We start from the raw sequence: 15,140 nt of genomic DNA, 5'->3' as shown, positions 1-15,140 counted from the left end.
GTATGGATATACCATAGTTTATATATTCACTCACCTGTTGATCCACATTTGCATTATTTCCAGTTTGGTGCTATTATGAATAATGCTGCTGTGAACATTGGCAAAATGTCTTTGTGTAGATATATGCTTTCATGTCTCTTGAGAAATAGTAGAATCTCTGGGTCATACGATAAATTTATATTTAACTTTATAAGAAACTGCCAATCTGTCTTACAAAGTGGCTGTATCATTTTACTTTCCCACCAACAGTTTATGAGAGTTCCAGTTTCTCCATATCCTTGCCAACATTTGGTATTGTCTTTAATTACAGCCTTTATACTGTGTGTATAGTGGTATTTCACTGTGCTTTTAATTTGTATTTCCCTTGTGATTAATAATATTGAGTATTTTTTCATATGCTTAGTTAGACATTTGTAAGTCTTCTTGGTAAAATTTCTATTTAAATTTTTACTCATTGACTGGATTCTTTGCCTTACTATGGAGTTGTAAGAGTTCTCTATATATTCTGGACATAAGTACTCTATCAGATATATAATTTGCAAATATTTTCTCCAAGTAAATGTCTTGTCTTTTCATTTTCTTAATGATGTCTTTTGATGTACAAAAGTTTTTAATTTTGAAGAAGTCGAATTTATCACTTTTTTTCTATTATGGGTTGTGCTTTTAGGATTGTATCTAAAAATTCTTTGCCCAACCCAAGGTCATGAAAATGTTCTCCTATATTTTCTTCTAGAAGTTTTATGCTTTTAGCTCTTACATTTAGTTAAGTCTATGATCTATTTTGAGACAATTCAAATTTTACTCAGCTGAAATTGAGCTTCTGATCTCCTTCTCCCAACCCCTACTTGTTTCTCCTACATCTTCCCGTCTCACTAAATGGACATCTCATTTTTTTCTACTGCTTGGGTCAAAAAACTTGGAGTCATCCCTAATTCCTGTCTTTCCATCGGCCCACATCCAACCTATCAATAAGTCCGGTTTGCTCTACCTTCAGAATAGATCTAAAATGTGACCATTTCTCACTGCTTCCACTACTACCATTCTCATCCAAGCCACCTTCAGTGCTCATGTAGAGTATTGCAACAGCCTCCAACCTGATGTCCTTGCTTCCATTCTCACCCTCATTCTCAACCCAGCAGCCAGAGTGGTCTTATAAAAATAAAGTCATGTCACCCTCCGTTCAAATCCTCCAGTGGCTCTCGCTTGACCCAGAGTTAAATCCACATTCTATAGGATGACTTACACAGTTTGTCTCCCCCTTATCTCTATGACCTGATATCCTAGTATTACCTCTCCCACCCCTTCTGTTCCCTCTTTCTGCTCTGGTCTCACATCAGCCATGGCCCTATCTCAGAGTATTTGCCCCAGATATTACTTGTAACTAAAATGCTCATCCTGCAGCTATCCGTGTGGCTTGATCCCTCATTTGCTTCACCTGCTCCAGTGTCACCTGGAAGCCCTTCCTTGGCCACTCTACTTAAAACTACAATACACCCCTCCCTCCTGGCCCTCCTTACCTGCCTCCTGCTTTATTTGTCTCCATACCACCTATCACCATCTGACACACTCAATACCCTATTCATTTGTGGTCCGTCCTCCTTGCCAGAAAACAGCTCACTGAAGCTGGGGATGTTTGTTTTGTTCACTGTTATATCCCTACTGCCTTGTTCACATAATAGGTGCTCAGTAAATATTTGTAGGTTGAGTGCTTGAAAAGTGGAGAAGAGAGTCTCTAATCCAGCATTTCCAAAACCAGGTTCCATAGAATAATAGTATCCTGTCAGAGACTAACTCCCACAAAAAATATTCCAACTTCAGAAGCTTTACATATTGTTTCCCCTCTTGGGAGTTCACGAATTTTGTTCTGAGACCACTCACAGTTACCCTGGCATCTCTCACACAGTTCCTGGCCCTCCCAAAAGCTGTTTACATTTTTTTCCACTCTGCCCATGCAATGTAAAAGGTTCAACCCTAGGCAAATTTTCATGTCAAAATATATCTATGATGTCCCCTGCCACCTTTCAGAGTCTCAGTCCTGTATGAAGTCCCTTTGCCCTATTCCCCAACCTTGGTGATGCTGAAGCACAAGGAGAAAAGGCAGGGCTGACCAGGTCCAGTCCCGCCCAGGCCGATGATCTCTATCTCAGTCAGCTCTAGTTGCTATAATACAATACCACAGACTGATGGCTTAAACCACATTTATTTCTCACAGTTCTGGAGGCTGGAAGTCCAAGATCAGGGTGCAAAATAACTCAGTTCCTGGTGAGAGCCCTCCTCCTGGCTAGTGGATGGCCATCTTCTCACTGTGTCCTCACATGGTGGACAGAGAGAGAGACAGCTCTGGTCTCTCTTCCTCTTCTTATAAGGACACTAATCCCATCATGGGGGCCCCACCTTCATGACCTCATCTAAACATAGTTACCTCCCAAAGGCCCCACCTCCAAATGCCATCACATTGGGGGTTAGGGCTTCAATACAGGAATTATGGGCGGACAAAAACGTTCAGCCCATAACAACCCCCAAGCCTGGGGGTGTGTTGAAGCACAAAGCAGGAAGGGGCAGCAGGCAGAGCCAGAATCCCGAGGTCCAAGCACCACTGAGTCAGAAGGAGATATATGTGCCAGAATAAGGCTCTTGAGTTTTCAGTTAATATAAAATAAAAATGTTAATGAGACTATGAAAGAAACAACCAGAAAGGAAGAAAGTGACTGAAGAAGTCCCTCCAGACCCCTCAGCAAATGTGAACCATCAGCAAGGCTGGGGCTCAAAACCCAGGGCACAGCCCGCTGTCCTCTGCCTGTTTTGACTTTCATTTTCTTTAGCAAAATTTTCACAACTGATACTGGTCTATTTTATAAAAATTAGAAAATCAGGAGAAGGAACTAGAAGAAAATAATCACCCTCCTTCTTGCACCCTAGTGAGAACCACTGTAACCTTTGGGCCCTTTCTCCATCCTGGTTTTTCCTGCCTGACACCCAAGGAAGTCATGGGTTCCCAGAGGGCTGACTGCAGCTGAAAGGATATCCCTGTTCTTACATCCACATGAAGTCAGTTAGAAGTTGGTGACAGTCCACCTGATTGTCCAATTCCTTCCATTGTTCCTCTCAAGCCTTTAGGACATTGCCTCTGCTCTGCTCCATTTTTTTTCTCCTGAAGTCAAGCTGGTTTCTGTCCTATGCTCTCCCTACCCAGCCCCCAACTCCATATTTATATTCTATCCCTGGAATTTTACAACAGGGGGATCACTGATTATGATGGGGAGAGGAGAGGCAGGAGTGAAAAGCAGCTCAGGGCAGTGTTCTCTCAACTCTTGTCCACAGTCCGTGCGAGAATTATGCCTATATGCAAGTTACCATAAAGATTTTTTCAATCATACTTTTAAATATTTACAAAAGATATCATTTAGGGCATATTGTAAATATTAATGTTTTAAAATAAAACTCTTAAAGTTATTCAAAAAGGTCTAATGGCCCAGTGATTTGATGACCACCGTCATCTATTTAAAAAATAATCAACAAGCTTTCCCTGAACAGCTGGAAATTTTACGCCCTTCTCTTTTCTTCTTAAACTCCTTCATTCCACTTCCCCCACAGAATTTTAAATAATATATTCCTATGCTTGAAAATCTTTCGTTGCTCACCATAGTAACAGATTGAATTTTTGTTTGAGCTATTATTATAATTATCAGCAGAGCATAACTGACGAAAACATAAAGGCACCGTAAAATTTGGTAAATATTTATTAATCACAAAAAGCAAAGTAAATAAATAAATAAAAACTTTTAGAAGCATATTCTTTAATAGAGTAGGAAGATGAAAGAGGGATCTTGTAATTAATCTTGTTAATTAATCTTATAATTAAACAAGAATCGTGATCATGCTCACCTTTTCTACAATCCATGTGAATTCAGATAATACCAATTCAAATCCAAACCAAAAGACCCCATTTCTAATTTTGTGTCAAGAACTTGAAAAGCCCTTGTGAACCCAGGGATACATAAAGAGCCCTGGTCTAGGCCATGAGAGTCACAGAACACTGGCCTAGCAAGCAGTATGGGAATTTCTGAAAAAATAAGGGGAAGAGGGGCGGAATTCCAGACAGCAGAGGAAGAGCTTAGAAACCCATTTCTCCATAAAAACAACGAGATCACATCAATTTGGGGACAGAAGAAAAGAGGATTAGAAAATTATTTCAAAATGCAATGCATATTTCATTAGAAGGTGCTTGTGTGTTCTGAGGGGTCAGGTGTAATGGAAGTGGTTAAAAGAGAAGGGGAAGGTGTCTGCCATTTTATTATGCCTGTAAGGAGAGAGAATGCAGTCCAGTGAGTATGGGTGATAGGAAAAAGGAGACAGAGCACAGAGATGATGTGGAAGCCATTTGCAAACATGAGGCTGATGAAGCCTAGGGATTAATGGGTTTCCTGGGAAGCCAGGCAACAGGATCCCTGCTGCCTCCAATGGAAAGCATCATTTTGTCAAGGAAATCCATATTTCACACTAACTGACATTATGTGTATATGTCAATGGAATGTCTTGAAATTCTCTCATTATCCATAAGTTCTTGCATGCCCCCAAATCAAATCTTTAGTAATTTTAAAAATTATTTTCATCCCACTCTTTGCAGTTGATGCCAGAGAAACTTTGTTCATGCCTAGTTTTCTTAACTATGTCAAAGAGCCTCTTCATGTAAATGTGAAATCACACCCTTTCTCATGCTTGCAAATCAGTTCTTATCCACAGGGTGGGAAAAATAGAGACAGTCTGGGATCACATAGCTGATTAGTAATGTAGTGGAGTAACTGACAATAAATTGGGGAAACATTGTCTTCTGAGCTTGGTCTTTAGTATTTCTCACTGTTTAAAGAAACTGTTTGCCATGTTCCACCAAGAAAAACATGAAAGTGCCTAATCCCTATTTGTTATTACGTCAAAGGGAGTGACTCAGTACACATGGCTTCCCGTGTATAATATTATGTTTAACAAATAGCTGTCGTCGTCATTGATTTCACCCAAATGAGGATTACATTTATTTTGTTTGAAATACCTCTTTAAGTGTAATATCCCTCACACCCTCGTGGTTCCGTTACACATTTTCCTTCACAGATTTAGTGCTACAAAGTGCCAGGTACAGAAGTCACCAACACAGTCCTTGCCCTCAAACTGGTTACCTTCCAGCTGCAAAAATGACACCTCACCAACTAGTGGTACAGGTCAGAATGTGGGAATCTTTATACTCTCTAAATGTCTCTCATTAGCATGGACTTGTTAAAAAATCAGGCAAGAACTACTTTTTACCATTTCAAAATTTTTCAACATTTTTAAGATTAATACTAAAGAAGCCACTTCAGCTTCTTTATTCAGAAGAGACTATGTTTAAATAAAATATCGTGTCTCTCTTTTACGGAATAATTTATAAAATTATTCAAGTGAACTATGGATAGGTAGTATCTGTTTTAAGTAAACTTGAGAAAAAGAAGGAGGGGGAGTAAATAAACAAGATGCTTTTTCATGTTCAAAGACATTTATTGTCAACTTTAAAAGAGCTGTTTTGGTGGGGGGCAGAAGCAAGGTGGAAGGTCAGCCAGAGAACAGGCTTGGCAAGCACCAGGAGGTCCAGTCTAGAACACTCCTTCCTCTGCCCAGGTCCACACACACTTAGTGACGCTTACCATGTACCTTCCCTATGTGGCTGGCACCAAGGAACCCTGGGGGAGGAAACAGGTAGTCATCAGATAACCACACAAACATATAAATTCAATGTGATAACCACACAACCGTAAATTCAACTGTGACAAATGTGATCCAGGAAAAGTCTTGGGCCTCTGAGTATACTTAACAGGGATATGATCTTCTGTGGTTGCATGACCTTTAAAATGGAAAATAATGACTTATGTTTTTCAAAAGTGGGTTTGAAAAAGAATGCCAAAGGCCATTTCATTGAGCTGATCGATATTCTCTTAAAGAACTTGAACCTCAGCCCACACATGCAAGACTATAATCTGTACTATGATTATTTCATGCCTCCATACAGGCATGAGTAAGTGGCATGGTTGGAGCCTGCTATAAGTAGGATTTTATATCTTTCTAACACATCAAAGGAAGAAAGCACAGCTTAAGAAATCGAGTGGCCAAGCTGCAGAAGTAAGCGTTGAAGCCCGTGACTGTTGTTTTCTTTTGCATAAAGCAGCTGCTGAGGGAAGCTGCAAACTTGTTGCTAACAGAGGCTTTTGCCTGCCATTTCTTCATTCTCTTCTCTCCGCCACTTTTCCCTCTACCTTCTAAACAAATGTCGTCTTCTCTTTTGCTTTCACTTGTTAGCCTTCCTCCCTTAACAGTGCTGCTGGCTACAAGTGCCAGAACCCTCCTCTTTCTGCATTCTCTCCCTCGGGAAAGGCTTTGTCAAAACGGCAGCATTTGCCCAGGTAGAAATGCTTCCTAAGTCTTTATCTTCAGGCCTGGACCCTTTCCCAGGGTGCGGCGTGCTGGACAAGCACACACTCCATATCCTGCCAGCACCTCAGACTCATCCTATATCCAAACAAATTCACTTCAGTATCTCCCAGTCTGGCTTTCTCTCCTCATTTCTCTTTCTCTCTCAGCAACCTCCAACCCCTAATCATCTCAGTGAAAACCTCAGACACCTTCACCTTCTGTTTCTTTCTCTAAACCAGGGGTCTTCCAACTTGGGCATGTGTTTAAATCATCCATCTCTGCACTCCATCTCCAGATTCTGGTTCAGTAGATCTGGGGCATGGCCTGAGAATTTGCATGTCTAACAAGCACCCAGAAGATGCTGCTGCTGTGAGAACCGCTGCTCTACCCCTCCCTATTGTCACCGGGTCCTATTGTCTTTTCTTCTTGAGGCCACTTCTCAATTACTCCCACTGACTCCTTCCCCTTAGTATCTCACCAAGACATCCTAGCTGAGGTCCTTGGTGTCTCACCACCCCAGGTGCATCTTCAGAAAATGCTGCTGACATTCATGTCCTCCTCTTTCCACATTCCTCAAGACTTCCCCCTGCATGGAGAATATTTTCCAGACTCCTTAATGTGACATCAGAGGCTCCTCATAACTTGACCCCACGCTCCTTCTGCGATCTTATCTCCTACTTCATCCCAGTAGAGCCCCTCTGCTCCACATATGATAATATTCTGTTTCTCAAACACTTTGTTTTATTTCCACCTCTTTCATAATGGTTTAGATCATTTGGGAATGACAGAACTGGGACCAAATCCCAAGAATCCCACATCCTAGGTGTGTGATCGTAGAACCAGTCACATATCACGGAGGGCCTCAGAGTCTTTATCTTTAAAATACCTAGTGAGACAAACACCCATGTCCTCCTAACAGGAATGGCATAAGATTGATGAGAAAATGCATTCAACACATCTATCACAGTGCCCAGCACAAAGTAGCTGCACAACATTTCATGGTATTTACGTATATACTTAATAATATGTTCAAAATATACATTGTCTCCATGATATAGCCTAGGGCACAGGCCTGGGCCTGTAGAAAAAGTTTCTCTGATTCAAGTTATCAGTGCTGTTGAAAGTTGAACTCCAAACTCGTTAGCCATCCATTCCCCTGACAGGCCTGTTTCTCAAATCAGCAAATGCGAGGTCTTCTTCCCAGGGCTAATTGAATTGGTAAGTGTGTCTGTGCCTTGAGGAGCCAAGCGTCATTCGTTTTATTCTTAGTTAAGTGTATGTGACAGTCCTGGCAGGAGGAAGGAGTTCACCATCAGCCTCAAAGAAGCCAAGATATGTACTTATTACGTCAAGTGGACAATTGTCAGCGCTATCTCATGTTTGTTTATGTAAAGTTCTAAATTTGCAACACAAAATTACGTTCTCTTGTTATTTTTTAATCTAACCTTCCCTTTGGAAGAAAAGAATGTGTTTTAAAGTAATTTTCCCCTATTTTTTTTAGGCTTACCTCCAATTCCTTCAGCTTCCAGAACAGGCTTTGCAGAATTTTCCATGAGGGAACGCATGAGGGAGAAATTGCAAGCTGCAAGGGTGAGAGAAACCGCAGGAATACGTGCTCAGTGCTGATTGCAGCGCTTCAGGTCTCATCTCACTGGCTCTGTTTGCTCAAAACTGCCTGGATTTGAATACCGCTAAATTTGTTTTTCATGCTTACAATGTTAATGTAGTATTTAACACTGACACAGATGAAAATTATCCTAAAGAAGAATTTAATGTCATCCTTCTAAACCATTTCACCTGCTCTTCACTCTTAAAGTACAGCATGTATTTTGTACCGATTATTTTCCACTGAGATGGTGACTGAGGTTTTCACAGCATTACTGACATTGTGTGGCAGTAATTTTCTGTCTGATCTTTTAGTCCAAAGCAGAAAGTGCGTTGCTACAGGAAATTCCCACCCCTCGGCCCAGGCGCTTACGAAGCCCCAGTGAGAAAGAACTGGAGACTGAGTTTGGTACAGAGGTGAGAAATGGCCCATCCCTACTTTGTGATCAAAGACTGAAGCAGAATATAAAATTTCCGGCAAAAGTTTCTAGACCAGAGCTATGCACAGAGGAGGTGTTAGCAGCATTTAGCTTATTAATAATTATAATAGCTACTATTTGTAGAGTACTACTCAGTGCTAGGCATTTTGCCAAGTCTTTTCCCATGTTATCAGATGTCATTATTCCAATACCCCCATGGGGTGGTACCATTGTTTTCATTCACATTTGACAGATGAGAAAACCAAGGACTAGAGCAACTGCAAAGCCATCCCCAGGTCAGGGACCATATACGTGGAGGAGGTGCGATTTGACCCCAGCTCCGTCTCACTGCCGGTCTGTCTCACGGGTCAGCATTGCTGGAACCCTGGATGTTGCTGGGTAGCAGAGAGAGAGATAAGAGTGTGGTAGGAAAGTATAGAGGGATGGTAAGGGGCCTTGAATGTCACACTAAGGAGCCTCATGCTTTTCTACAAGCCATGGAAAGCTATTGATGTTGAGATGGGGGGTGATGTGAATGCACTGGGGTGGTTTGTGGTTCAATCTGCGGTGCTGCTGGGGCATCTCAATGTGTGCTCCTCCAGAGATGCATATAGAGGAAGGAACCAGGCCTGGAGAAACAGATTTAGGAAGCATGTCTACTGTGGTGAGTTCTGAAGTTTTGGGAGTGCCTTTGTTTCCTGAGGGAAAGAAAACTGAATGAGGAAAGTCTTGGCACTTGGGGAAAAATTCATAATAAAGGCTCAGGAGGCAGAGAGGAAGCCAGTAAAAGAAAGGCTTGTCCAGGCTGTAGATGAAGGACAAGCATGGAAGAAAGTAGAGGAAGGAACGGAAAGAACAACAGAGCAAATGGCTCAAGGAAGTGTTTGCAAGTCTAATCCAGTTGCTTGCTGTTGCTGATGATGATGGTTTGGTGGTTCTTCACCATTGAGACAAAGAAGCACGGGCTTTAGGGATATTTCTGTAGCACAACCACTGATGTCTTAGATGATGCCTTTTCTTTCTCTATAATGAGATGTTATAAAACTGTACCTATATTCATCCCACACAAGCCAAAGATTGCTGATTACAAGGAAAGTAGCAGCCATGCTCACGTGTTGTGGTCCATGGTTCTTTAGTAGGAACACTCAGTCCAGTGAAATGGCTTTATGACAATTTGCTACTCATTCTACTGAGGAGACATTTCTTTTTCTTTAATTTCAATTTATTTTCTTCCTTGTAAGAGCCATAATTTTAAAATATTGGGGGAAAAAAACCTACTAAAATCCCATCAGCTTGACACAAACACTTCGGTGATTTTGGTAAGTGTGTGAATCTCAGCGTCTGGTGAAGTGGGCTAAGTGATAGGAGGGTCTGGTCCCTTGTATCTGGGCTCATCTACTCCTTCTGATTGATAATCATTTCACAAAATCATGGCAGTTCTCACTTGTCCATGGCCTGTGAATAAATATGATATCCCAAATGAAGCTGGAACTTTTAGAAGTAAAAATGTACTCTCTTGGCCTACAGGGTATTTATTTCTCCTTGTGAGCAGGATCTTGACTTAGATGTCTATTGTATTCCATGCCCCCTAAGAGCCATTCTGTGGATTTGAGACACACGTCAACTGCTTTGTCTTTAGATCTGCTCTCAGGTTCCTAATGGAACATCTCACTCATACCACATTTCTTCATGCATAGACCTCAACTTGAAGGAATATCTAAAAAGTGGTCCATTTATATCCTATGGAGCAAAGAGTGTACCACACGAGGAACCCAAATGCTGAACCTCAGCTTCTGAGCATTAAATGCTGGCAACCTCACTCACTAGCTGTGCAACCTCAGACACGTAACTACTCTCTGGACCCCACTTCCCACCGCTGTAAAAGAGGGATGCTACAAGAACCTAATTCCTGCTATTGTTTTGAGGATTAAATGAGTTAATGCCAGCATCTGGCATATGGTTAGCCCTTTCTATGTAAGTATTAGCTAATTTAGAGACTGTAGAGTAAGAGGGAAAAGGAGAAACCAGTGGGGGATACTTTGGTCAGTAATCCAAATTCACCACCACAAATCTGTGCTAACTCTCTTTTGCATTTCTTTTCATTTTATACCCAGAGGACTTGTGATAAGAGAACAAAGCCAAACACAAATCTCCAAGAACACAAAAACATTGAAGTGGAAATAGCACAGAACATTTGCATACTTGGCCTCCACTAGATATGACCAAAATTTCCCTATTTGTGGGCCTGGCTCACTGTCCCACGTTACCCAAGATCTGGTCATTTGACCCACTCTACCTGTTGCCCAGCCAGCATCTATGGGAGACTCCTTCCTGGCTGGTGTCTAATGGGCTCTGAACACACAGAAAGGACAGTAACAAAGCACCCTTGAGGAGCCCAGTGGGGATGACAGACATGTTAACAGACAGTGGAGGTACAGGGAGGTTCAGTTCTGTGGTGGGTGTGATAGGAGCCTATAGAAAGGTCACCTAACTCCAACCTGGGAGTCAGGTTATGTAAAATTTGAGGTATCTTGGCTTTAGCAATGATTTTCTTGGCTATGACTCCAAAAGCACAAGCGGCAAGAGAGTAAGTAAATACACTGAATTTCATCAAAAGTACAAACTTTTGTGCTTCAAAGGAGACCACCAAGAAAGTGAAAAGACAACACAGAGAATGGGAGAAATTATTTGTGAATCATATATCTTAATTAGTATCAGGACTAATATCAAGAATATATAAAAATCTGAAGTGTCTGCAAGACAATCCAGATTAGGATGTCTTTTAGGGAATTAAAAATATTGATTAGTAGTTTAGAAGAGAAATCAAGGCTAGAACTAGCATATTTTGTAATTATGCTATAGTAAAAGTAACGAGACTTGAGATTGTCTAGCTCCAGTTAGAAGAGGGCCACAGAGCCTTCTTGGAGGATACAAAAAATCCACAGCTGAGAAAGAATTCCCAGCTGGATGCACACACATATCGTGATAGGCACTCAGTATTTGATTGCTAATTGAAATTGAATGTAATAATTACTTTAAGGTTATAAAAATGTGTTACAGATAATAGTTCTTTAAAATTTAATTCTGCACACTCAATCATTTTAAGTATATGTAAAGGCCTTAAATGTACTAATATAACTTACCTTTAAATGTTTTTAGATTTTGATAAAACTTAAATTACAAGCTTTTCGATCAAGTCCATAAATATTATAATAAAACCATCAATATTACAATAAGACACACCAATGAAATCATATTTTCTGAACTTAATATCTTCTCTGGCAAGCAAGTATAGAAAAAGACGGGAAGAAACAAAAAGAATAAAATACTAATTTCCACATACACATATTTTGCCACATGGAATTTAACCTGTCTATTTTCTAAACTACTAGTGTTAGACTTTCTTTCTGGTCTTGTGTTTTATTATTATCATCTTCACAGGTCTCTAAAACCCAAGGCTTGCCTAAACAGAGCCAAGCTTCCTTCTTTTCTCATCGGTTGACTTCTTGCTTGTTTTCCATGTTTTCAAACACATCAGTCTCTCTCATGGGCTATAGGAGATGGGGATTCTGAGGCAGACAGGAGAAAAATAGCATCAACAGTGTATGAGAAAGGCTCAGCCTTGTTTTATGAGGAGACCAGACTTGGTAGAATCTTAGAAAGCCTTCCTGATCAAACGCTGGAATCCAATCTTCAGTCTACTCGAATTTATTGAATTCTTTATCATTACACTAAGTAATACTCATCTGCTTCTTTCCTCATCCTCAAAAACAACATTTAAAATTCTGGAATTTACCAAGACAAATAATAACTCCTTACTTTGCATTGCACTGTGGAATTTATTTAGTAGTACAGCTTCAACTTTTGTATAATTGAGTTAGTACATAATTATTTAACCTTAATACTGCAAAGTGAGAAAACGGAGGAAAAGCATAGAATTTTACATAAATTGGAATTGTAGGGATTCTCTTGATATTATGATAGATTACACCCAACTGATACCCTCATTTTCATTCTGGCCATTGCTTGACATCTAGCTGCGTACAAGTGAAATTTTATGGCACTTATCTTAGCTGTTCCAAGCATCTCTAGCTTTCATCGTGGGGGATCTCTCTGAGTAAAGACCTGTGCAGACCCACTCAGCCATTCTGAGACTTAAACAAAATTGAAGGACCAGGGGTCTGGGTCCACCTCGCCCACTTGGAGGACAGAAGCCATTAGACAAACATCCCCCTGTCCTAGGCAGGCAGTTCTGAGAAGCATTTTACATGACTCCTCAGAGGGGCCCCAGCAGGATGAAACTCTGGTCGCCCCCAGTAGTAGCCAGCTCAGTAAAGTTCTCTTGAATTGACTTTCTCTCCTGTTTTATTCTCCCCAGTCCCCAACTCCTGTTCTTTGGTATCACTTCTCAAAATAAGCCACAGGCACCAAAAAACCCTTGCCTCAGGCTCCAGTTTCTGGCAAGCTAAAATAAAACATTTATAGTCATATTCAAGCTAGGGAGACAAAAGATTGAAGTGTAAGAAGAAAACTAATAATGTGACAATAATAGCTACCATTATAGAGCCATAACTATGGGTATATTTTAGGTGCATTACTCTGATGCTCAAAACAGGTGATCTAAACTCTAAGTGATAGAGTTGGGATTCAAAGCCAGATGGTCAGACTTCAGAGCCTGTGGTTTTCATTACTAAGCTCTACAGAATAGTGCCCAATATGACTCAGACAATAAGATTCTGGAAAAGAGAGCTTATTTTAGGGTGGAGTAGTCTAAGAAAAGAAGTAGTTTTCATGGTCTTGAAAAACAGGTGGGACTTGGGAAGAATATGTTGAAGATCTCCACGCAGGTACACTACATTCCATTCACGATAATGAAAATTATTCCATGCTGTGAAATAAGTCTGAGTCCAGATAATAATGAAACGGTTTCCATCATTGGTAGGACAAGTTCATACCTTTCTATTACAAATATCTAGATGTACTACTGGGACGGCTTAGAATTGCTCAAAAGGAAGACCGCATCTGGATTGTGCTAGGAGATGAAGTAGCTAGGTTCCAGAAGGGGTGTATTAGAATGAGAGATGAGGACAAGGTGGGACCAGCACCTGGTGGATTCTCTATCAGAGGAGAGAGGGGACACCCATAATGAAAATTAGCACGTCAAGGCAGTATAGGCAGAAGACTCAGCTTCCACTGGGGACAGCAGGTCCAGAGGCTAGTGAGAAGGACAGGCCCTGTGCCCTGGAGAGGGTATGTTGGACTTACTTACAATCAGACATGATCAATGCTTTTTTTCAAAGACTGTTTGGAAACGGTCCTCTGGGACCTGGATAATCTATTGATCTGTAGGATGAAATAACATTTTTCATTTTACGATTTACTGAGTATAACATTGTATATTTGTTTAGTCTTGAGAGAGACACAGCTGAGTAAGAAAACATTCAGAAATTTTAAACTTCAAATATATTTGACATTTGTAATCATTTCATTCCTTACAAATGGCGAGATCCATCAATGGTCAGAAAATAAGCCTTTTGAGGATTAACACTTGTTTTAGAACATCCCTAGTTTCTTGATTTCAACGGTGTACCTATCATTTTCCCCACTCATATAGCCAGGTGGAAAGATACAAACGACTCAACAAGAAGATGACTCCCAAAGTTATTCAAGAGTAAAGTTTCGTGATTCTGTACGAAAAATCAAGTCTAAAACCCCGGTGAGAAATCCTGTCTTTTTAAATCATGCTTTTTTTAAAATCGCACATGATTTAAGTCGGTTTTTTGTTGGTTTGTTTGTGTTATTCAAAAATATCCAATGAGAGAAGACCATATACACATAACCTGAGTCCTATTACCATGGAGTATGCAAGAAAAAAGTAAGAGAAATGATTTCCACTTTTAAAATCCTAGGGGCTGGCCAGGTCGCACAGCGGTTATGTTCACATGTTTCACTTTGGAGGCTCGGAGTTCGCCGGTTCAGATCCCAGGTGCGGACATGGCACCGCTTGGCAAGCCATGCTGTAGTAGGCGTCCCACATATAAAGTAGAGGAAGATGGGCACGTATATTAGCCCAGGGCCAGTCTTCCTCAGCAAAAAGAGAAGAATTGCCACAGATGTTAGCTCAGGGCTAATCTTCCTCAAAAAAAAATAAAAAATAAACTTAAAAAATCCTAGAATCCAGCAGGAGAGATTAGAATACTGCCTGATTTGGGGAAAGGAGATGCAGGAAGGGCAGGAAATGTTAGTGATAAGACGATATGTTCAGCTCTGAAGTTGAACCAGCTTTCATTATGGGAAAAAAGAGGGATAGTAACTCAAGACGAACCAAAACAAAAAAAAAAGGTCTTTTTGAAAAAAGGTCTTAACAAATTTCTATTGCTCATAATTAAACAAAACTATTTCAGCATTGGCCCATAAAATGGTAAATCCACTTTTTAGCATTCTAATCATCTTTTCTAGAGTTTTTACTGCTATGAATAATATAAGCTCGTTGGAATGTAAATAATTGCTGGTTTATAAAAAAGTAACTCATTAAAGTTACTTATTAAAGGAGGCCACCAACTGCCTGTTGCACATGTTAAAGTTCAGGACCAGTATTCCCGTAGCTTCAACAAAGGGGATACACAGGATCCTAGAATGTGCCTGCTGCCATCAGCATCGAGCCAGCTGTCGGTGAACTGT

At 40.6% G+C, this 15,140-nt stretch overlaps 1 protein-coding gene and 1 long non-coding RNA gene across 32 annotated transcripts in view; one reads left to right on the top strand and one right to left on the bottom strand.

The window, feature by feature from the left end:
- CC2D2A (coiled-coil and C2 domain containing 2A) overlaps window positions 1–15,140 on the top strand; it is a 116,040-nt gene that overhangs the window by 20,127 nt on the left and 80,773 nt on the right. For all 31 annotated transcript variants that reach the window (XM_070262661.1, XM_070262655.1, XM_070262663.1 and 28 more), the window contains 3 exons: window positions 7,937–8,025; window positions 8,356–8,457; window positions 14,074–14,175. In XM_070262661.1, the coding sequence (XP_070118762.1) occupies window positions 7,937–8,025; window positions 8,356–8,457; window positions 14,074–14,175 (293 nt within the window). The remainder of the gene's footprint in view (window positions 1–7,936; window positions 8,026–8,355; window positions 8,458–14,073; window positions 14,176–15,140) is intronic.
- LOC138923517 (uncharacterized) lies at window positions 5,506–7,026 on the bottom strand. Its single transcript, XR_011437203.1, has 2 exons — window positions 6,914–7,026; window positions 5,506–5,708 (listed from the first exon to the last, which is right to left on the bottom strand). It is a non-coding gene; the product is annotated as an uncharacterized lncRNA (long non-coding RNA).

The sequence above is a fragment of the Equus caballus genome, chromosome 3, assembly GCF_041296265.1.
Source record: "Equus caballus isolate H_3958 breed thoroughbred chromosome 3, TB-T2T, whole genome shotgun sequence".
NCBI classification, from domain to species: Eukaryota; Metazoa; Chordata; class Mammalia; order Perissodactyla; family Equidae; genus Equus; species Equus caballus.
The sequence above is the reverse complement of the archived record's forward strand: the minus strand, read 5'-3'. Positions and strand labels throughout refer to the sequence as shown.